General features: G+C 49.8%; 1 protein-coding gene across 1 annotated transcript; it reads left to right on the top strand.

Moving 5' to 3' along the window:
* The first annotated feature begins 364 nt into the window (after window positions 1-364).
* Window positions 365-23,468, top strand: LOC116939569 (cytosolic 5'-nucleotidase 1A-like). Its single transcript, XM_032948132.2, has 6 exons — window positions 365-841; window positions 6,624-6,791; window positions 9,327-9,456; window positions 13,233-13,355; window positions 14,166-14,356; window positions 14,802-23,468. The coding sequence occupies exons 1-6, from the start codon at window positions 635-637 to the stop codon at window positions 15,159-15,161; spliced, it is 1,179 nt and encodes a 392-aa protein (XP_032804023.2). The 5' UTR covers window positions 365-634; the 3' UTR covers window positions 15,162-23,468.
* The last annotated feature ends 1,219 nt before the right edge of the window (window positions 23,469-24,687 follow it).

The following is a 24,687-nucleotide window of genomic DNA, read 5'->3' as shown; positions in this document are numbered from 1 at the left end:
CATTGCCATTCAGCTCCTGAACAAATTGCCATACGCTAGCATAGTGGGTGAGTGAATGAGTGGGTGAGTAAGTGAATGAGTGGGTGAGTAAGTGAATGAGTGGGTGTGTGAGTGAATGAATGGGTAAGCCGGCGAGTGTGAGTCGGTGGGTGAGCGATCGGGTTGACTCGGTGAGTGAATTCGCGTGTCAGTAGACGAGTGGCTGGGTCAAGCAATGATTTATTTGGTGGATGGGTGGGTGGGCGAGTGAGTGGCTGGGTCATGAAGTGATGAGCTGAGCCGGTGAGTGAGGACGCGAGTGAGGAGGGAGCGGCTTGCGGGGTACGACCGGACATGGGGGCGCACCACCCACCCCCTACCACCCACCCACATCCATCCCCGTCACATCCCAACTGAGCCGGCACCTGCCTCGCCCGGGCTCCCGGCTCTCTGATCCCCCCCACCCCCCACTGTCAATTCCATCCCAGTGTCGACCTCCATCGCCCTTCCGAGACAGAGGAGCAGCAGCAGCAGCAGGGGAAGGGGGTGGGTGAGGAAGGTGGGAGGGAGAGGCGGGTGGCGGCGGATCGCCCCACAACAACAACACTTGTTCATCTGCTGCAAAGGCGCCCATGACCGTGGCCGTGCGATCATCATGAGCGAGGGACGAGGAGGCGGAGATCCGGGGCCGACCACCGGCATCAGCGGCAGCAGCAGCAGCGGCGGCATCAGCGGCAGCAGCAGCGGCGGCGGCAGAGATGAAGGGGGAGATCGGAACGGGGGCCCAGAGGAAGGGGAGCCGGCGTGGAGGGATGCCGAGAAGCGCTTCCACGCGCTGACGCCGACGCGCAGCCCGCGCACGGTAACCTCGGGGGGCGGGGGGGGGGGGGTCCGTGCACGACGAGCATCGGGATCGGGGATTGATTTGGAGGAGGAGGGGGGTTAGTTTTTTATTATGCAACACGTACGGAGAGGGAGCAGCAGATAGGTTTGAGATAGGCAATTGTGGGTCCGTGTGTGTGTATGCACGTGTGTATGCACGTGTGTGTATATGCACATGTGTGTGTATATGCACGTGTGTGGGTATATGCACATGTGTGTGTATATGCACATGTGTGTATATGCACGTGTGTGTATATGCACATGTGTGTATATGCACGTGTGTATATGCACGTGTGTGTGTATATGCACGTGTGTATATGCACACGTGTGTGTATATGCACGTGTGTGTATATGCACGTGTGTGTGTCTGCACGTGTCACTGTGCGTTTCTGTGCGTGTCTCTGCTATGGTTGTGTCACTGTGTCACTGGCGCGTTTGTGTGTCTATGTGTGATTATATATTTACGTGTGGCACTGTGCGTTTCTGTGAATATCTCTGCTATGGTTGTGTCACTGCGCGCGTGTGTGTCTGTTTATCTGTGTGACTGTATATTTACGTGTGTCACTGTTTTACTGTATGCGTGTGTGTCACTGTGTGTGTGTAGGGGATCTTTATCTTTGTGTAGGTGAGCGGTAGATTATCGGTGAGCGCGCTGCGCTAGGAACCCGGCGTCCTCAGTTCGATTGCCGTTCACGGCCAACACCGGTGACGATTATCTCCTCCCCTAGGTCGACTCAGCCTCAAATGAGCACCCGGTGCGATGTGTAAACATCGCCACGAGGGAGACAAAGGCGGCCGGGCGTGGTGTTGGCCACCCACTTGGGTGTGTGCTCACAGCACTTGCCCATAGTGGTCTGTTTAGGAGGATCGTTGTCTCTTCGCTTGCACACACGAACCACACGCAAAGCACGTTGTGAGTGCACTGTGTGAGTGTAACCCCGGGGTCTATTATGGTGCCGTGATGTCCAACGTAGGCAGACGAACGCTGAGCCAACGTTCCATCCCCCCCCCCCCCGCCCTGGGTAAGGACTGAATGCCGCACATGTCCGATATTCACAACTCCTAATCCTGCCAGGTGACTTACATCACGCACCGCCACGCATTCGCCGATTCCCTTCACGCGTGGGGAGGATGGAGAGCCTCCACCATCCAGCAGTGGGTTGACACGTGGTAGTAACGCCCAGCGTGTTCACGACTGCGCGCGATTATCGATTACATTGGGCAGCGTGTAAGACGCACTATCTCCCTTTACCAGAGAGAAAGCAGTCGGCGTGTCTCTCTCAAAACGAACACGCCTTGTAGGGGAACTCCTCCATCATCACGAGTGACAGGGTTACCGTATTCCCCGGATTACAAGACGCACTGCCCCCCCACATCCCCCTTGATTTTAAAGCAAATTCAAGGGGGGTGCGTCTCGTAATAAGGATATGGCGTGTGCGTTCCTTTATTTTCTCTGTGTACAAGACCGCATTTGTTTCACTTTATTAACACCGTGAACGCGTTCGGAGGGCGTCTTACTTTCCGGAGAATATGGTAACCGACTTTGTTTAGCCTGGCCAAATATAGCACAGAGATGATATACACGCGCGCACGATCCCTCTTTAAAAATGCGTAAACGCATTAACGTGGTTTGTTAGGTGCAGGTTTGTTAGAAGTCACCCTTTATAAAATGAGTAATAGTGAGTGCAGTGGCCTCTAGCGGTTGCAGGGGTCACGTTACACAATGCAAGTTCGTAAATGTCAAGATTACTCCCGGGCTTTGATGCGATGGTGCTTATTTGCCTCTTTACAGCCCTGAGCCAGTGGTGGAAATTCCACCTTCCTTTTACAGGGGCGAGTCTATCCTATAGGACAACCGCTATTGACTCCCCCCCACAAAGTGCTACTGTACTAATGCTATTCTCCACGCAGCGACGGATGATTGGTTGAGTCAACCCCCTTGGCCACTCATTACTCAGCCACCACGTGGACAAATCGAGTAAAACATCGACTCTCCCGAAACCCGTTCCGAGACCTGCGTGGTGAGGATAAGAATCGATGAGTCTATGCGCATCGTTACCACGACCTCATGACATTGCGAGTTCAGGTGCATGTCCAGCACGTGCAGCAAACACGGCACCAACTCGGCCCTTTCACGTTCCTGGTCTCAATAATTATTGTAGAAAAAGTACAAATGTGTCTTCGTCTGATTCGACTCAGCCATCCGGGTTCGATTCCCAGCCCACGGCACTTGAAGTGTCGGAGCATTTCTTGGGCCACCCCTCGTTTGACACAGCCTTAGATGAGTATTTAATCCGGTTTATAAATACCATCGTTTTGGGGCACAAAGAAGGCCAAGAGTGGTGCTAGCCACACCACCCTCAAGTCAAGTGAATTCATTTTTGGTGAACACATTGGCACCTTTCTGCCACAAATATGGCACCCAAAGTGCTTTTCAAATAATTAAACATAAATACCCATCGGCCTTGATAAGTGCTCGCAAACAACAGTTTCCCCGAACAGTATTTAAGGCCATACGGGGTATCTTTGTGTTTTTATTCGTGGGGAACGGTGGCGAATTGGTTAGCGCACTGCGAACTCGACCCAGCTGGGTGAATGGCAGAGGCTCGTATTAGATATCATCCTACTATATGTAAGGGAGGCTCTCCTTTACACATAGATCCCCTACTTCGACTCAACCTTAAACGAGCACCTGATGCTGTTGTCCTACACCAGCACTGGGAAAGCAACACAAGCCGCCCTCTCGTGCGTGCGTGTTGTCCTTGATAGGTGCTCGTTAACAACACGTGTCGTCTGGCGTGGGGTAATTGCGCGTAACGCTGCCACGTAGCGTGCGTGTACGTGAAGTCTTTTCATAATCCTATAATAACTCTGTTGACCAACCTCTGCTGGTGCGGATGCGTCGGTGGCGGCGGCTCTACGTGATTTCTGGCACATGCGCACGCGTGTGCGCACGTGCGCATGCTCACATGTGCTCACATGAACACGCTCACATGTGCTCACATGAACACGCTCACACGCAGAACCAAAGTCAGGAGGCCATTGGTGCCAATTCTGTTGATGCCACCACCCCTCTTCACGGGTTCCACCATTCTCATTGACCCTGGAGTTGCGGAGCCGACATCCGATACCTTTAAGGACCACACTTAGTCTCCATCCTAATCACCACCACCATCGTCACCACCGCCTGGCTTTAGGTCCTTCTTGGTCGCCACTCCAATGCCGTCTCTCTCGGTCACCTGTCCTCCTCCAACATTCTGTGCAGGTGTCCCACCCATCACAAACCTCCTACTCCTAGCTGATTACCGCTACAAATATCTCCTCCCACGTTTCTTTCCGAACCCCCAAGTTGCTCGTGTCCTATTCTTCCTTGAAATTCCGAGTGCCTGCATAACGCCTGCATTCAAAGACCAGAAGCTTCTATTATAGTTGCTTTGTTAAAGTGTAAATCTCTAAGCTATGCAACCCCCCGTTTTTTTTAAAATAAAGTCTCAATACTCGTTTTTTTGCGGAGGATCCTTCATTTGAGATGTTTGGCAAAACCCAATTGCTGCTGAGTGTTGGGCACGTGGCAGGAAATCTGAGAATTAACCCAGCAGGGCGCTGTATACGAGGTGGGGGGTTGACACTCAGCACTGTCCTCTCCTGGCCACACCTCGCAAGTAGCCCCACATCTGCAACGCCTTGACAGTTCGCCTTGGTTGTCATCCCATGCAAAATACTGCTCTAACCAGGCTCAGCCCTGCTTAACGCCCGAGATCTGACCCTTTGCGGGTGACTCGGTCGTGTTTTCAAACCACCTTTATTTTCACGATCACAGCACCGGCAAACAATCTCAGTAAACACGGCAGCCTGCAGTCGGAGATGGCCCACCCCTGCGGTTGAAACCCATTAGCATTGTATCGTGTAGCACGCCCCGCCACCACCGCGGGTCGCGTGCAGGGCGATATTGGCTATGTATAGCAGCCCACAAACAGCACGATGCATAACCCTCACAGACAGCCGACAGCAACTGGCATCTGGATAATTTTAGGCTTGCCATTACCTGCTGGCACAGCTAACTGGGCAACAACAGGCGGCATAGCTCACTCTATCGCACCTCTATATATACACCTGAATGTTTCATAAGGCCATCGGACACAGAAATGTCATTCAAACGCCATATTCGAATGCTCGCTTTGGAGTCCATCATCGAGAGCCATGATCAATCCACTGCTGGACGAAGGCCTTCCCAAGCCGTCACCATCCCATCCATCTAATCTGCTGAGTATGATCTCATTTCATCGCTCCACCTCCTCTGTAGATGGCATCTCGCGCGTGTTGACCCCGCCGGCTCTCGCTCCGACGTTCGTCTCGACCGCCGGCCGTCATTCCGACTCTTGATGAGACGCCCTGCCTGGAATTGGGCTTTAAAAAAGTCTGTGCCGATGCAACTGTTATCGTTGTGGGCGATGCCCCGCGCAGGGTTTGTGTCTGTGTGTCTCAAATTTCCGACAATGTAATTGATTCGCTGCGTTATATAACGGCTTCTTGCCGTCTTGTTGCACAAACAGGTGGCGAGGGTTCGTGTAAGCAAACAATAGTTGGCTGGAGTTTGAGCTGATCGAGTGTCTTAACCCGAGCTGCACCACCACTGAACACCCTAAGATGACAATCTGCTCCTTTCGAAATGATATTATTTCGTCTTTGTTTTTTTGCTCGTGATGCCCCATTCAAAATATATTTTCCTTGTTTAAAAAAAACAGCCATAGTCTCTTCGTGAATGTTATTCCAACTTGGTTCTCAGCATTGTGTTGTCATGAAACAAAGATATGTCAACTTCCAACTATCGCAGAGTGCAGTGGATTATCTCGTGTGAGAACATGGCATCAGAAAGTTGGTATCACGTAACAAATTAAGAAACTTTTTTTTAATCTCAGGACTCCCATGTGGTTCTAATGAATTGTTTCCATAGCGCCATGATCGCCTGCCTTGGCTGCGTTCGTGTGTTTTCATGCCGGCCCTTGGCTGTTTTAGGGCCAAACCCGCGTTGCGTGTCCGTCCTCATGATAAAAAAAACAGAACCTTGAAATCATACATGGACCAGAATACCGTTTACTAAAAAACGAAACTTCGTAATTTTGTATGGAGCCTCCATTGCATGTCGGGAATGGGGGCAGATAGCACAGGAGCATTGGTGGAACCCCGACCATTCCCAGACCAGTGCAGCCTGGTTCCGAACGGTTTCAAATGGTAATGGAAATGAGGCATAGGGTATATGCAGGGCTTCATGAATTGCAAACAGCTGTCCGAGGCTGAGGTCGAGAGAATATTTCTGATAACCTTGATAGTGATGATGACGATGATGAGCGGGGCTCAGGGGGTGGAGGTCCCTGGAAAATATTCCATGATAAATTAATCCCGGGATGCATGTGTTTGGGAGCCGTAGTGGAGTGGTTGGTGCACTGTTCTAACCACTATGAACCAGTCACCTGAGATCGATTCCCACTTACGACCAATAACAGTGGCATATATTTGAACCAGTCTGGTGCCTCTCCTTTGTCGACTCAGCCTTAATAGTTAGAGCCTGGTGCAGAACCTGGTGTAAACATCAGCACTCAGGAGACAAAGGCGGCCGGGCGTGGTATGGCCACCCACACCCTCGTGTACCATGCAGGCCTTGATCGGTGCTATTCGCGAACAGCACTTGTTGCAACCAGCCTGCGAAGGCTACACGGAGCATCTTTGTCTTTTGTGCGCGTGCACTCTGCGGGTGTGTGCAGCCAAAGCCCCAGCACGCCATCACGATCGCCGTGTCGTCCCGATCGCTCTTCGACATGTCCCTGGAGCGCGACATCTTCGACTCGCAGGGCGTGGAGGAGTACGTGCGCTACCAGACGGAGCACGAGGAGGAGCCGCTCCCCAAGGGGCCCGCCTTCCCCTTCGTGCAGGTGCGGGCCCCCCACAGAGGGCGGAGAGGAGGGGGGGACGCAACCATCGTCACCACCACCACCACCACACCAGCGCCACTCACGCACCCTCGCCGTCACTCTGCCACACCCGCGACAGCCACAACGCATCACCAGCTAGGCCACCGCAACAGCAGCGGCACGCAAACGCACAACCAGCCACACGACTATCCGAAACACTACCCACCCCCAATACCAGCATCACTGAACTCACAGTCAGCCTCACCTCCATCACTCAAACCACTATCCGGCTTCACCACTACAACCACTCGCTCCTCACACAATACACCCTAATCACTATCACGGCCACCACCATCACCACCACAAGCACTTGCTCAACACACAATACACCATAATCACCAACACGGCCCCCCCACCATCACCACCACAAGCACTTGCTCAACACACAATACATCCTAATCACTATCACGGCCACCACCATCACCAAAACCGCTCACTCAACACACAATATAACCTAATCACCAACACGACCACCGCCTCCAGCTGTCACTTCACTCACTATCATCGTCAACCGCCCTCAGGCCGACACCAACAGCACCAACGGAAGAGCTCCCTTGTCACTTAACCCTGACTTGAGCAGCCCGTCCCTCAACCAGACAGCCGTCTCCAGGTCAGGGACAGTGACAGGCGGTCGCCGATTCTCATGCAGCAACAAAAGCAGCAGCTGCGGCTGCCCGGAGCTCTATCCCTGCTTCACGTACGCAGCAGCAACCAGTCTCCTTCCAGCGAACACCCAGAACACAGGCGCACTCGCCGATTTCCCGAGCTTTTTGGAGCTTCTTGAGGAACTCTGAGCAAGGCTCCACGCCTCCGGATAGTGCTCCAACATATAATGTCCGTTCGCGGAATTTGCGCGCAGTAAAAGTGGATTATTACCACTGCTACTCTTACTGTTAATACTATGAGTATAATAACTATGCAGCTGTCTGTTGAAACACGGGGAACTTGCACGTCGGTGAGACACAACCATGGCAAGAACGGCCGCCTAAATTTAGATGCAGCCAGAGATTGCGACTGAAACTAATGCCCCTGCTTCAGCGCTGACTGATTTGACTGTTAGCTCGTGTGAATTGGATTGTGTTGGCGGCAGCAACAACGTTGAAATGGTGGAGCGGTGGTGGTGGTGGTGCGGTGGATTGCACACTGTGCCATGAAGCCATTGGCCTGAGTTTGATGCCGGCCACTGCTAACATCAGTGGCAAATAAATTGGTCTCTCTTCCCGGCCCATGGTGACGTAGGGTCAAACAACCTCCATGACTAACACAGTTTAGAGAGGCCTTCATCCAGCAGTGCATGGACAGAGTGCTTTAAAGTATTATTATTAAATGCTGTTAATGCACTTTCCAGAGAGCAATGCTCTGCCGTGTAAACATTAAATTTGGGCTGCCGTCATAAACTAAGCCATCCATAAACATCGATTATCTATGCAAGGTGGACAGAAGATGGCAATGCAGCAAGTGAGGTCGTAAACCGGTCCTTGTGGACTTCTGAATAATGTTTGCTGCTCATATGAGTGGTGGGTGTTATCCGGGTGCTCGGGGGTTTTCTCTCACATGAAGCACAATAAACGTTCCGAACTTATGACAAAGCTTTCCAATTCTGGACCCTCCAGGAAAACCCTCTGGAGTCTCAGCGACACTCTCCGTCGCGTTCTGCGTGTGCGTGGGAAGGATGACCAGGACTTCCATTACTAAATACGGAAACATTAAGTGTGCATACCGTTTTTCGTACAGATGTAGTGACTGACTAAGAGACACCACTAAGTAGGAGGCACTCTGGTTTATTAACACGGCCTGACAGTAACACTTAGTAACAAAAGTTCCATGGTCAGGACAGCTGGTAGACTGCCTGACTGGCGACGCCGAGATGGTGAAGACGAAGACGACGGTGAAGACTCCAGCAGCAGCACGACGGTGATCCCACTCCAAACGACAGCCCCGAGGTCCCCTCCCGGGGCCCCTCATATACTGTCAGCGTGGCCTGGCTCCGCCCCCGGCCACGCCCCCCTTCTGGAACCTACAAGCGGGTTCTCGATGTGCCCTTTCCGTAACCTTTCCCTGACATCCCTCTCCGGTCTATCACGCGACCTGCTGTCAGTCAGGGCTGCTGTAAGCTGCATATCACCTTCCCTGCCAGCAGCCAGCGCTATGCTGCTACGTGTCCGATTCTATGTCACTACACAGACATGCGCAGGGCCTCAATCCACTGCCAGATGAAGGTCTTACAATACCATAATCGACCATGGTTATTCATTGACCATACTTCCAAACCAGAGGACCGGAGAAAAATCCACACGACCATAGGGAAAACACACAAACTCCTAATATACAGCAGGCATCGTCAGGGTCAAGATGGAACCCACGACCTCCTGTATATCGCGGCGCCCCTCGGTTGTTAACACTTCGACTGCGCTGCGTCTCTCCTTGGGCTTTCCCCCCACCGGTCTGCTGCTCCCTCTGCCTCGGTTGCCCCTCACCACCTCCTCCCACCCTCAGGCGCTAGAGAACGTGAACGTTCGCTTGCGGGAGCTCTACCCGCAGAGCGACGAGCTCTTCGACATCCTCCTCATCTCGCACAACCACGCGCAGGTCGGCGTGCGGTTCATCAACTCCATCAACCACTACGGTACGACCCCTGGGGCGTCACACACCACCGCGAAAACAAAGACAAAGATCCCCCCGTGTAGCCTGAATAGACTGTTGGGGCAAGTGCTGTTAACGAGCACCTATGAAGGCCGGCACAGCACACGAGGGGGTGGGTGGCCATCAACCACGCCCGACCGCCTTTGTCACCCTAGTGGCGATGTTTACACACCGCACTAGGTAGTCATTTGAGTCTGAGCCGACCTAGGGGAGGCCCAGAACCGGTTCAGATCATCGTTAATGGTGTTGGCGATGAGCGGTAATCGAACTCGGGCCGCCGGGTTTGCAGCGCAGCGCACCCCTGCACTACTGCTCCGCACCCACACACACCGCAACACCACCACGTCACCCACACACACACCGCAACACCACCACGTCACCCACACACACACCGCAACACCACCACGCCACCCACACACACACCGCAACACCACCACGTCACCCACACACACCGCAACACCACCACGCCACCCACACACACACCGCAACACCACCACGTCACCCACACACACCGCAACACCACCACATCACCCCCACACACACCGCAACACCACCACGTCACCCACACACACCGCAACACCACCCCGTCACACACACACCGTAACACCACCACGTCACCCACACACACCGCAACACCACCACGTCACCCACACACACACCGCAACACCACCACGTCACCCCTACACACACCGCAACACCACCACGTCAACCACAGACACCGCAACACCACCCCGTCACCCACACACACACCGCAACACCACCACGTCACCCACACACACCGCAACACCACCACGTCACCCACACACACACCGCAACACCACCACGTCACCCACACACACCGCAACGCCACCACGTCACCCACACACACACCACAACACCACCACGTCACCCACACACACCGCAACACCACCCCGTCACCCACACACCGCAACACCACCACGTCACCCACACACACCGCAACACCACCACGTCACCCACACACACACCACAACACCACCACGTCACACACACACACCGAAACACCACCCCGTCACACACACACACCGCAACACCACCACGTCACCCACACACACCGCAACACCACCACGTCACCCACGCACACCGCAACACCACCACGTCACCTACACACACCGCAACACCACCACGTCACCCACGCACACCGCAACACCACCACGTCACCCACACACACCGAAACACCACCCCGTCACCCACACACACACCGCAACACCACCACGTCACCCACACACACCGCAACACTACCACGTCACCCACACACACCGAAACACCACCCCGTCACCCACACACACACCGCAACACCACCACGTCACCCACACACACCATAACACCACCACTCACCCCACTCGCTACACCACTGCCGTGCACTACCCACTGCCAGCAGCTGTACGCATGTGCCATCCACCTTGCCCTACCCACACTGCACTGCCAATGCCACACTTCCCACAAGCTTTAAGTAAATCACGCTTGCTGTTGCTGCTACCATAGCTGCTGTTGCTACAGCTGCTGATATTTTCACTGTCGTTACTTGTGCTGGTACTGCCTCTGCTGCTCTTATTCTGCCGCTACCACTGCTTTTATTATGGCTGCTATTACTGTTATCACCGTTGCTGGTACTGCTTCTGCTATTGCTGCTGCTCTTGCTGCTGCTGTTGCTTCACGTACATGCGGAGAAATGCGACATGTGTTGCTTCCCGCACGACATCCACGGACGTCTGACCCCGGGCTGTAAATAGCCACTACCTTCCCGTGCCACTTTACCAGCTCCACTATTAACATCTCGCGCCTGGCGATTGCTCACATTCAGTCAGTCGTTTGAATACTCGATGGGACAGATGGCTGCAGGTGATTCAGACTTCTTAAAACAAAGTGCCCCGTTGCAAACACGATACACGGCACGATGATGATGATGATGACAATGCTGCCAACGTGTAACGCTGCGCCGCCGCACGGCGTTCACTCGCTCTCGCAGAGAGAGGACGAGTCCGAGGCACAAGGAGGAGCCATAGACGAGCGGAAAGGTCAGCAGCAGCAGCCAGGCTGTGAGCTCGGTACTACCAACGCATTCCCAAGGTCTGCGTTCCTCTGTATATGATTGTGTGATCAGCCGATTAATGGGTGTTTACACATGTGGAAGGAAATCGGAGCACCCGGAGAAAAAGTACACGTGCGAGGGGGAAACACGCTATCCCATACAGACGGAACAGGTGAAGTGCACAGTTTTTTTTTCCATACCAGCGCCGTACCACCAGGGTACGTATCCTCGATGCCCACGGAGAGGGAGTTGCACAACAATCGTGCGATCCACCAACCCTCTCTGCCTCCACAGTGCTGAATAATGACATTTAGGATGCTGTGAATAAGTTTTAAGTAAAAATAAGCAACATTTAACATATTCCATCCATTCCAGGCTAGAATCAAGAACAGTGTATGAACACACTGGCTTTATGTGCCCCGGTTTCGTTAGAAACTAAGCAGGGTTGAGCCTAATTACCATTTCGGGGAGAGGTTGCCTGGGCATATCGATTGTCGTGGGTTTGTGCTATGAGGTGGCCAGCAGTGCAGAAACACATTCCTGAACCCATCTGTGTAGTGTCACCCCCTCGTATGCATGGTGGGTTTTCTCCAGATTTCTCTGGTTTCCTTCTGGCTTCTATACAAAGTCAAACGCTTGGTAATGGAAGTGGCCAACATCCCGATGCAACAAGACACTTCCGAAACGCAGTCTTGAAACTCACGGAGGCTTGCCTGTGTACATAAGCATAATATACGAAATATTATCGTTATTATCACTATTATCCATAAAAGTGTTTTTAGTTCGGCCACGTAATGATGTGGCCACATTTTTTTGTTGACAGACAAAAATGTTAATTGTCACGTTTAAGAAACGTTTAACGCTATGATTATAATTGTTTCAGCTCGCTCAACGGTGAGTTTAAAACAATTCTCACAGCCAAATTTAGCGATAAGAATACGACGTTCGGCTAGAAACTGTGCCCAGCATCCTTCGGTCAACAAACCAGAAGGGCCGAAAGACGTTATGTTAACGTTCTCCTTCATTCATTCTTTCATTGTTACATATTTAACGTGAACAAATGGAACTTAAAAAAGGACATGCAGAGGCACGCGAGAATAAATTAGAGAGAGAGAGAGAAGCATTCAGAGTCTGACAGAAGGATGGCACAGACACCGATGTGCGGCACAGCGAGAGAGGAGGAGGGAGTGAATGCCAGAAGCCTGGAGCTGCAACAGGGTGTCTATGTGAGTCTGTGGGTCTCCGTGTGGGTCTATGGGTCTCTGTGGGTCTGTGGGTTTCTATGTGGGTCTATGGGTCTCTGTATGAGTCTATTGGTCTCTACGTGAGTCGATGGGTCTCTGTGTGAGTCTGTGAATCTCTGTGTGGGTCTATGGGTCTCTGTGGGTCTATGGGTTGCTATGTGGGCCTATGGGTCTCTGTGTGGGTCTATGGATCTCTGTGTGGGTCTATGGGTCTCTGTGTGGGTCTATGGGCATTAGTCTATGTTGGGAGTGAATTGCAGATGACCGGAGTGGTGAAAGGGAAGCACCGATCACCTCGTCTGGTTCGAGAGACTCGGGGCTTGACAAGGAGGAAGTGGAGGCCTATTTGAGGCATATCGGAGTTTGCGAGATGAAATGTTCGATGAGACAGCAGGGGCTGAACAGTCCGGTTGACCCAGAGCGTGTGTGTGTGCACACGGCATGCGGTTTGTGCCGGATGCTCAGGTCTCAACATCGAGCGCTTCTGCCTGACGGGAGGGAACAGCCCCATCGGGTACCTGGAGGCCTACAACACCAACCTCTATCTGTCGGCCGATGAGGAGAAGGTGCAGGAGGCCCTGGCAGAAGGTACGCGCACCTTTCGCCGGTTCTCACCCACCACTCAGGCGATGGTGGTGATGATGGTGTCAAATTGGTTCCGTATAACATTGATGTTGGTGGTGGTGATGATGCCATATGGAGGAATGGCATCGTTTTTTGGGTTGACGTTCAGTTATCAAATCTGGTCAAGAAGAGCTTTGGGAGATGCGATGATTATTTGTCATGTGTATGATGATGGTGGTGTTGAGGGTGGTGGTGATTATGATCATGGATTATGGGTATATGGGTTTGTTGGTTGATTGAGGATGAGTAGGTGTGGCCATGATGAAGGTGACATTGATAATGATGACGAAGTGAATCATGGTAGTAACGGTTAGCACACTGGACTTGCAATCCAGAGGTGGCCTGTTTGACTTTCCGGCGCGGGCACCCAGCGGTGTAAATATGTCTGGGCCAGCATGGACGAGTAGGGCAGATACCCTCGAGAGTAGTTCTCCACGCCACGAGCGGCAGTGTGCGGCAGTAATCGCAGGGCTGCTCCTTAAACTCTGTATGACGGTGACAACGGTGGCGATGACAGCAACTCCTCAGGCCTGCTTTCCCCCACGCAGCCGCCTGCATAAACACCTCTATGTGTCCTCACTGCCCATGCCCAGGGCTTCACCTCTGTCTGAAAAATATATAAAGTATAAATAAAAAAATGTAAAAGTAGCTGGCAAAGACCGGCAATAAGATTGGCAAGTGACCAGTGGCAACAACCACGGAGAGAGAGGGGCATGGTGGATGTGGTGCGCTGGGCATGGCACAAACGAATCCCCGGCCGTGCCGCGTGGGCAGGCATCGCTGCGGCCACAATGTTCAGCCCCGGCGCGGGGGTACAGGTGGCGCCCGGGACAAAGCAGCTGCGTGTGGCGTTTGACGGTGACGCGGTGCTCTTCTCGGATGAGTCGGAGAGGATCGTCAAGGAGCACGGCCTCGACTCCTTCTTCGAGCATGAGAAGAAGAACGTCGACCAGCCCCTCTCGCAGGTGCCGCCCCCCTCACCCGCGTCACACTGTCAAGTGCCGCCCCCCTCACCCGCGTCACACTGTCAAGTGCCGCCCGCCTCACCCGCGTCACAATCTCAGGTGCCGCCCCCTCACCCGTGTCATATTCAGGTGCCGCCCCCCCACGTCACATGCAGGGGCTGCCCATCTATTTAGACATTGCTACCCCTCCCAAGTTCAAGCAATCTGCCACCGCCCTGGGCAAATTCCTACATTGCCTAAAGGCAGCACTGCCTGGGCATCCAACCAACCACCAGCACTCGTCCACACCTTCTTCCCAGAGCAGAGACAGACTCGGAGACAACCTCAAACCATGCTTATTAACAGCTGTAGGTGGCCTGCACGAGCGCTCCCGCCTGCGCTCCCCTCGCACGGAGCCGGCCCCACCCAGCCACTCTCTCCGTCCCCTCTGCCATCCGCACTGCAGGGCCCCTTCAAGGGCTTCGCGGAGGCCCTGGGGCGGATCCAGCGCAAGTTCTATGCCAAGGGCGAGCGCCTCACCTGCCCGATCCGCACGTACTTGGTGACGGCGCGCAGCGCGGCCAGTTCGGGCGGCCGTGCGCTCAAGACCCTGCGCAGCTGGGGCCTGGAGCTGGACGAGGCGCTCTTCCTCGCCGGCGCGCCCAAGGGGCCGCTGCTCGAGAAGATCCGCCCGCACATTTTCTTCGACGACCAGATGTTCCACATCGAGGGCGCCAAGGAGCACGGCACAGTGGCGGCGCACGTCCCATTCGGCGTAGCGCAGAGGAGGAGCCGCCAGGCCACCCCACCCCGAGATCCCGCCTAGGGGTCACGGATTAGGGTCAGCGGAGCGGGCCCAGTGCTCGTACATGCTGTGGTTCAGCCTCCACACGGCAGGTCACAACAACTCACTCACCCTCACCCACTCACCCACACACTCACCCAATCACTCATTCACCCACCCACTCGCTCACCGACTAACCCACGGACTCACTCACTCACCCACTCACCCACACACTCACCCACTCACCCACCCACTCAATGCTACACTGACCCACTCACTCACCCACCTACCCACTCACAACACTGCAGGTCACAACGCATATCTTTCTGCTTTTTCCCTCGCACTGATCGACTTTGGAAATCCCTCCCAACGTCTCTGTCGCCCCAGCTCTTACTTGGTTTAAGAACTTGCTACACTCTCATCGATTACAACTTAAATGGTGCTGGTTGTTGCTGGCCGCTTGACGTGTTGGGCCTTTGGGCCTGCGCTCTCCAACTGTGTAAAAACAAAGAGGCTGGTACTGGGCCAACGAGCTACCAGGCTTGTGCCTGGTAGAGGCCAGTTCTTGGAGTTTGGCTCCAGTTGTGTATGCTGACTTCATTCACCCGGCAAATACGTTGTGCTACTTTAAATCTGTGAATGGATATGTTTTTTTTTATGCTTATTCGTCAATTTAAAAGTACTGGTGTCAACTTAAGAACATTTTTAATTGCACCGCAGTATAGAATGTGATCTGCAACTGTGGGAAGTCCTTTAAAGCTCTCTGCCTTTCTTCCTTCTCTGTCTATTCCGAAGAAGCGACATTACCCGAAAAGTTAACAGGGCAGTGAATAATGAGGGATGTGAACGGTGAGGGATGTGGTGAGTTTGTTTTTGAGAGAAACAGAAATAACTTTAATCGTTCTGATAGCTATAGGCTTAGTGCGGCTTGGAAGCGTATTATTAAATAATACATATTACAATTCCTTATAGGGGAAACACATGTTACTTAACAGATTACTAATGTAGAATATAATCACAATAACACACATTACAACTAATTACTAACCTACAACTCATTACTAATCATAACCATTGACTGATTACCAATCGATTATATAATTACAATACCCCCCCTCCGCCTCAAATCACTGCACCTGAAATGAGTTAAATGATGACGTCACCCTGCTGCTCTATTTAAGACCGAGAGCAAGTGAGGGCTTTACCATTCTAGCGAATTGCCCGATGATGCTGGATGTAATTACCAGCGAAACGCCGTATTCAAACTGTAAATGTTGTGGATTCACTCTTCAACACACCGGTGGGCTAAAATAGTGAACTAATTGTCTTTTGTCAACGTGACACTTTTTTTGCTGATTGGCCGTGTCGGGTGGTGGATGGTTACGACATATTTATAAATAACGCGATCTAACCCAAAAACCTTTATTATGAATAATATTGGTCGCAAAAGCCTACGTGTTAAATTGTTGTTTGCCGTCTTGGATGGGCCGGGCATGTGGTGGACGTACTGCACGGCCACCCACACATCTGGGGGCTTCTTACATCCACAGTGGAGTTATGTTCATCGGCCCACGGTGAATTTTAAACTCAAAGATAAACATTTAGTTCATGGGCCCAAGTAAAATTGGCACCACCTGAGGTGGCTTACTATCAAAGTACGGTTGATAAAGTTAATTATGTAACAAGCTGTATGCATTTTACATGGTATTCACATTATTCGCTGTGACTGGACTTATAAAAAAAAAACATTTAATTTGCGAAGGATTTGCTGCTTCAGGTGGTCGAGACCAATGATATACTGTATCTCATATGGGGCCATGGCATATTATAACTGTGATGTAATAATATTGACTTAAAACTTTCGTGACTGCAGGAATTCATATTCTTGGTTCTTTCGGTAAATTCACGTAGATAGAAAATAAAAAGTAATAAAAAATGTAATTAAAAATAGTAAAATAATAAATTGAAAATAATGAAAGCAAAGAACCCACGGCGTTTCGATGAAGGCCGCCTGTGTTGCGATCGAAACATCGTGGGTTTATTTTATTTTTTTATTTTCAATTTATCATTTTACTATTTTTAATAACATTTTATTTTATTATTTTTTATTTTCTATCTACGTGAATTTCCCGAAAGGACCAAGAATGTGTAATAATACTGTAATACGCTTATGCCGGAGAGCACCACTGAATCGCACCGCGTTGGATTGTTTTGCCGATTGCAGTGCAGCCAGTGTGTGTCCATGTGAGGAGCTACTCGAGTGCCAGGAGGAGCCCCACGTTTGTGAACCGACTTGCTGTACTGCCATCTCCAGAACACTTCGCTGCCCATCGAAATTCGGAGTTTCACACAGTTACGCGATCCATCAACCCTTGGCTTCCTAAGCAACCGCAGTAAACATTAAACATACGTAATTTGAGCAGAGTCTGCCAATGCATTATGAGGCCAGTGTAGAGAAAGTCCTGAATGGCAGAACAGCGGTTGGTGCACTGCACTATGAGCCCAGCAACCCGAGGTCAGGTCCCTGCGGGGGTGGTAAGTGTTTATCTGAACCAGTTCTCGACCTCTCATAGGTCGACTCAGCCTTAAATGAGTACCCGGTACGACGAGTAAATATTAGCACTGGAGAGACGAAGGCAGCTGGGCGTGGTGCTTGCCACCTCACCCCGTTGTTCACCTCTCTGGTCTTAACGTGCGCTCACTGACATAGCCAACTCTAGACAATCTATATGGCTTTACAGATACTCTTTGTGTGTCACCCACTAGCAGCACTTGCTGCAGCAATCTGCGAAAGTCTATAAGGGGGATCTTTGGCTTTGTGTCGGAGTGGACTTGAACAGCAATGACAGATTTTGCATCCCCTGGGTGGAATCTGGGGAATAGGAGCTGGGTTGAAGACGGTATGGAGAGGCTTTTTGGACCTGTGTCCTATTGTAATCATTATGCTGCTGGATATAAGTACATGCACGTGCGTGCGCGTCGAGTGGAGAGTCGTGGTGCAGTGGTTAGCACGCTACGCTACGAACCCGGTGAGCCGTATTCAATTGCCGGTGACAGCCGACATTGGTGATGAATATCTGAACCGATCCTGGGCCTCCCCTAGGTCGACTCATTACCTAACGTGGCATGTAAACATCAGCCCTGGGGAGACAAAAGCGGCCAGGTGTGGTGTTGGCCACTCACCCCCTCTTGTTTCACGCCGGCATTCATAGGGGTCGCAAACAGCACTTGCCCCAACAGTCTGTTGAGGCTATAGGGGGAATATTTTTCTTTGTGTTGCCTACATGGGTGTGCTCGTTTGTTTAAAAACATTGTGAATGTGCACAATTCACGCAAGTGTAGGAACTCTCATCAGTCACAACTATGGCAGCCACTTGCGATATGTTTTATTCATAACGTTAATACAAATATATAATCGATTCTTATTTGAAACACCGCTTTAATAACGGTACGTCATTTAATAATATCTGCCGAGGCGGGAGGATGTGACTTCCAGTGAAAAGGTTGGTTCACCATTGATTATTATTTTTGGTTAAAAAGTGACAGTGCTGATCTGTGTCGCCAAGACCCTCCACCACCAGATGCAGCCAAACACAGTCAACTAGCGCACAGTTGTATATCAATGCAAGTTTTTTTTAAGGGTACAACAAACTGCCAGTTTTGAGTCTAGTTTATATTTTTTATAATGCAAGGTAATGTATTTACCGTATTTACAAGGTGAAATGTTGGAACAGTCGTCACGTGACGTAAAATAGATTTCAAAAATAAGGTCATCACCTTTTTTTCACACAGGGTTTTAGATGGATAGATGTTTTACATTTTCATCGTTTCAGCCGTGGCTAAGACACCTGTCTGAATGTCACCGTGGCATTGGTGTTACTCAACAGCGGCACACGTGTGAAATATATTGTTGAAATATAAAATGTTAAAATATGGAATGTATAATCATGAGCAAGCATAGCCTTGCGCCTGTATGTCATTGAAAGGCTCCCCGTGTCTACGCGTTACAGTTACATGAGTAAACTGAGATGTGGAACACCGACAATAAGAATATCGCATCATTAATCGAGGGTTTTTTGGGGTTGGATCTCGTAAATATAAATGTGTCGTTAAACCCACCTCCACCCGATACAGCCAATTTATAAGGTGTGTCACGGTAATAAAACATGACAATTCGTTACTAGATCAGCACACCAGTGTGTTGGAGCGTAAACCCACAACATTTACAATTTGAGTAGTAGGTTGGAGCGTAAACCCACAACACCGGTGTGCTGCACTAATAACGAATTGGCATGTTTTGTTTACGGGACAAACCTTACTAATTGGCTGTGTCGGGTGGTGGTGGGTTTAACCACACATTTATACATCTTTACTTAAAGCTTTCGTGACTGCAGGAATTCATATTCTTTGGGTCTTTCGGTAAAGTCACGTAGATAGGTTCAAATTAATACAAATAAAATAAACAAAAAACTACGACGTTTCGATCACAACACAAGCAATCGTCATAGTTTTTTGTTAGTTTTATTTGTATTAATTTGAACCTATCTACGTGACTTTACCGAAAGACCCGAAGAATATGGACACATTTATATTTACGCGATCTAACCCAAAAACAACTCTATAATGGATAATATTGGTCGCTAAAGCCTGCTAGGTGTTAAACTAACAGAAGAGCACTTATAATGAAGTGTGCATAACTCGGTGACGGGAGGCCTTCATCCAGCAGTGGATTGATAAAGGGCTGTACATTGTTGATATTTTATTTATACAAGTCTAGGTGGGTATTTATCATCGGTATATGTTCACGGAAAACTGTTCATATGTCAATTAAAATACGTAACTATTGTTATTTTACTTTAAAGGCGCCAGAGTGTAAAGTGTGATCGCCAACTGTGAACCGCTTTTGCTCTAAACAAGTGCTATTGCCCAAAACATCGGGCTAGTTAATTCTCCATAGTAGCGGATCATTTTTCCTGAAATTGTCATAGCCTGTATACACTATACAGTAGTTACAATGCCTAATCCGAGGTCTACAAGTATCACATTCATATGTCTGTATGTGTTCAAGTGTGTGCATCTTTAGGTAAACGTGTACAGTATTTCATTTGAGAGTGAGAAACCCGCGTACAGCGTTTGTACTTTCATTCAATAGTTATGATCAATTTATGTCAGAAGGTCGTGTTGATGGTGATGATGGCGAGATTTTTTAAGCCTTAATTAGATCACAAAATAATGTGTATTTGGTTGTTGTTTGGTCTTCAGTAATCTTCACAAGATCACGACTGAGATGACCACCGAGTTAAAGATGGAACGTTGGGTGAACGTTGGTCCAACTGTTGCAACCAACCACATGCCAACGTTGACTTAACGTCCCTGTTTACTGGGCTATATCACTGGTGGCTTAGCTGTGGAAGCCCCACGGGGTGTTCAGATGGTGTGGCGTGACCCGTCTGTGCAGGTGACTCATTGGGCCAGAGTGAACATCAATTCAGTATGTATCTCGCCTCGCATTTCAGGGGGCGGGGAGCAATGGGGAATGGGGTAGAGGTCGCCTTTGAAAATGTTCGCTGGCTTTGTTGATCTACGATGCGGTGGTGAATTATGGAAGTAATGATCCCACGGTGAGATGTATTTTTGAAATCTCTGGACACCCATGAATCCTGCATCCCGCGGCCCCACATCTGCCTGGCCACATTGGTCCAAGGGAATCTAATAATACATATTATAAATGTCGTTTATTTATCCAGGAAACCCTCGCAGAGACCCGTCACTCAATTTCAGGAAGGACTTGCCACGCGTTGGGATGTTTGGCCATTTCGACGTAAAAAGCTCCGCACAGACAAATTAATTAATCCACCACCATCTCATGGCCGTATTGCTTCTCAGGCCTACACCACCAAGTCACACTTCCATCAAAATACTAACCGGGTTCAACCCTGCTTAGCGTCCAAGATGTGATGAGATTGGGCGCATTCAACTCAGAAGGACTTGGTCGTACAGGCGCTATCATGCACGTCTCTGTTGCTACTGTCTCTGTGCCTGCTATTTTCATTAACACTAATTAAAACACCACCTCTCTGCCTTCCCACGCCGAATTTTAATCATCAGCGAACACGGTTCCCCCTGTATGGGAACATCTTCTACACAACGTTTGTCGTTAATTTCCTTGATGGGTTTTTTTTAGATGCTCTATACAGTGAGGGAAAAAAGTATTTGATCCCCTGCTGATTTTGTACGTTTGCCCACTGACAAAGAAATGATCAGTCTATAATTTTAATGGTAGATTTATTTGAACAGTAAGAATCAGAATAACAACAAAAAATCCGGAAAAAACGCATGTCAAAAATGTTATAAATTGATTTGCATTTTAATGAGGGAAATAAGTATTTGACCCCTCTGCAAAACATGACTTAGTACTTGGTGGCAAAACCCTTGTTGGCAATCACAGAGGTCAGACGTTTCTTGTAGTTGGCCACCAGGTTTGCACACATCTCAGGAGGGATTTTGTCCCACTCCTCTTTGCAGATCTTCTCCAAGTCATTAAGGTTTCGAGGCTGACGTTTGGCAACTCGAACCTTCAGCTCCCTCCACAGATTTGCTATGGGATTAAGGTCTGGAGACTGGCTAGGCCACTCCAGGACCTTAATGTGCTTCTTCTTGAGCCACTCCTTTGTTGCCTTGGCCGTGTGTTTTGGGTCATTGTCATGCTGGAATACCCTTCCACGACCCATTTTCAATGCCCTGGCTGCGGGAAGGAGCTTCTCACCCAAGATTTGACGGTACATGGCCCCGTCCACCGTCCCTTTGATGCGGTGAAGTTGTCCTGTCCCCTTAGCAGAAAAACACCCCCAAAGCATAATGTTTCCACCTCCATGTTTGACGGTGGGGATGGTGTTCTTGGGGTCATAGGCAGCATTCCTCCTCCTCCAAACACGGCGAGTTAAGTTGATGCCAAAGAGCTCCATTTTGGTCTCATCTGACCATAACACTTTCACCCAGTTGTCCTCTGAATCATTCAGATGTTCATTGGCAAACTTCAGACGATTATGTATATGTGCTTTCTTGAGCAGGGGGACCTTGCGGGCGCTGCAGGATTTCAGTCCTTCACAGCGTAGTGTGTTACCAATTGTTTTCTTGGTGACTATGATTCCAGCTGCCTTGAGGTCATTGACAAGATCCTCCCGTGTAGTTCTGGGCTGATTCCTCACCGTTCTCATGATCATTGCAACTCCACGAGGTGAGATCTTGCATGGAGCCCCAGGCCGAGGGAGATTGACAGTTCTTTTGTGTTTCTTCCATTTGCGAATAATCACACCAACTTGTCATCTTCTCACCAAACTGCTTGGCAATGGTCTTGTAGCCCATTCCAGCCTTGTGTAGGTCTACAATCTTGTCCCTGACATCCTTGGAGAGCTTTTTGGTCTTGGCCATGGTGGAGAGTTTGGAATCTGATTGATTGATTTCTTCTGTGGACGTGTCTTTTATACAGGTAACAAGCTGAGATTAGGAGCACTCCCTTAAAGAGTGCTCCTAATCTCAGCTCGTTACCTGTATTAAAGACACCTGGGAGCCAGAAATCTTTCTGATTGAGAGGGGGTCAAATACTTCTTTCCCTCATTGAAATGCAAATCAATTCATAACATTTTTGACATGAGTTTTCTGGATTTTGTTGTTATTCTGTCCTTCACTATTCAAATAAACCTACCATTAAAATTATAGACTGATCATTTCTTTGTCAGTGGGAAAACATACAAAATCAGCAGTGGGATAAAATACAGTTTTTTTCCCTCACTGTAGTTGCTAACAGCCGACCCTGGGTGTGATCGGCGCGGCGCGTTTGTGATGGACTGGACTCATCATACAGAGAGTGCTCGGTAACGAATGTTCAGACTCGCTTACTGGAGCGCTGCGTAAACTCTGAAGGCGAGAGGACTGAAGCTTAGGGACCCTGCGATTAGGAACAGCAACGTGTGCATAGCCAATGGACTTCGACTCGACCCACAACGTTCATGGCCGAGCTTGTGTACTTATCACACGTGTCCTGCTTGCGTGAAATACACGAATTATGACGTATGACATCATAGCTTTAATCATTCATAGGTTGCACCTCTAAACTATGACAATCGGAACTAGAAAGGTTATTACGTGACATCGCTGTGTGTATAATGACGCGTACGTATATTGATGTTGCTGTGCATGTAGGTGGATACTACGTGTGCCTCTTGCTGTTGTGGTTGTTTGGCCACAGACATCAGAAGAACCAGCGCAAATCTACCTTTGACGAATCGAGGCGCTGTGGCTTGTTGACTTATTTATTTGCGGTTAATTAAAATTGTTCTTTGTTGTTAAGCCTTGAAATTGTTTTACTGCACGTGTTGTCATTTATTTTGCGAACATATCAAGTACGGAAAAGGCATTGTTACAGTTATCAGGCTGACAAATAACATCATTTCATTGATGTCGATGACTGCCTTTCATCCAGAACTGTCCAGGGCTTAAACTCTGAAAAATATTCCCCGGTGGAAAGAGGTGGGGTTAATGGACTCCGGAATTATTCGCGAGATATTAACCCTCCTACAGCTCGATGATAGTGACGACGATGATGATGTTGATGATGATGCTATATAGCCGTGATTATATCAATTCACGTATGCATGCCATCGAGTGACAAACGCCATTATTCCTATAGTAATACACGAGTCCATGCACGGGTTGGAATTCACATCGCCAACGATAGACGTCATGATCGACTTTCTGCTCGGCTTGCACCGAGTATTGTTTGACACGATATCCAATATTTCGCTCCATTTTCTGGGAGTTTACGAAGTTACCATGGGAAGGCCATCTTCCAGCAGTGCATTGACAAATACGCTGCTCGTAGTTTCGCTCCGCCTCTTGGAGCTTCGTTGTTTAGTTTCCGAAGAAGCTCCGAAGCCACTGAGTGGATCGGCTAAACCAGACGTCCCGTTGTATGCTTCTCCCGTTATACGCAATATGAATTAGAGAGTCATCAGCACAAACGAGAAGCCCAACGTAGTGGTGTCTACAAAGTACGAGTAAAACAACACAGAGTCAATAAAGCAGAGTGATATTACGAGAGACACAGGAAATTTATTTTCAATGCAATCGTTTGTATCGCTTTGTTCTCGAAGTGGCTCATCAAATCTGTTTGATCTCCCGGCATGGCAGTGGAAAAAAATGGGCACGATTCTTAACACCCCCCCCTCCACATCTATCCAGCCAGCAATATAAACGGGTACACCACAACGTGTGGTGGGGTAAAGCGTGAGTTTCTCCCACCTCTTCCAAGAGCAGTGATTCTGAATCTGCGGTCCACGGACTACTGGTGACTACAAGGTCGTGGGAAGTGGTCCTCGGAACTCTTTGCACTTGTTGATATTTTTTCTTTTGCAAAATCATATATTCACTGCCCATTGCGCACCTATTCAGATTCGTACTGTAAATACAAAAATGTTTTCTTGATGCATGGTGCACCGCCAAGTCACGTCGTGGGCTGACAGTGACAGTACGCGTTCCAACAAAGGTTTGGGTAAACACTGCTCCAGTT

The sequence above is a fragment of the Petromyzon marinus genome, chromosome 6 (assembly GCF_048934315.1).
Source record: "Petromyzon marinus isolate PM22_M1 ecotype Great Lakes invasive population chromosome 6, UKy_Petmar_22M1.pri1.0, whole genome shotgun sequence".
Classification (NCBI taxonomy): Eukaryota; Metazoa; Chordata; class Hyperoartia; order Petromyzontiformes; family Petromyzontidae; genus Petromyzon; species Petromyzon marinus.
The sequence above is the reverse complement of the archived record's forward strand: the minus strand, read 5'-3'. Positions and strand labels throughout refer to the sequence as shown.

Bases quoted from the DNA above. Each gene is read 5' to 3' on its own strand.
- LOC116939569 (XM_032948132.2), top strand. From the start codon at position 635: ATGAGCGAGGGACGAGGAGGCGGAGATCCGGGGCCGACCACCGGCATC. The intron at 842-6,623 runs GTAACCTCGGGG...GGGTGTGTGCAG, and splicing joins CGACGCGCAGCCCGCGCACG to CCAAAGCCCCAGCACGCCAT. The intron at 13,356-14,165 runs GTACGCGCACCT...CCGCGTGGGCAG, and splicing joins GCAGGAGGCCCTGGCAGAAG to GCATCGCTGCGGCCACAATG.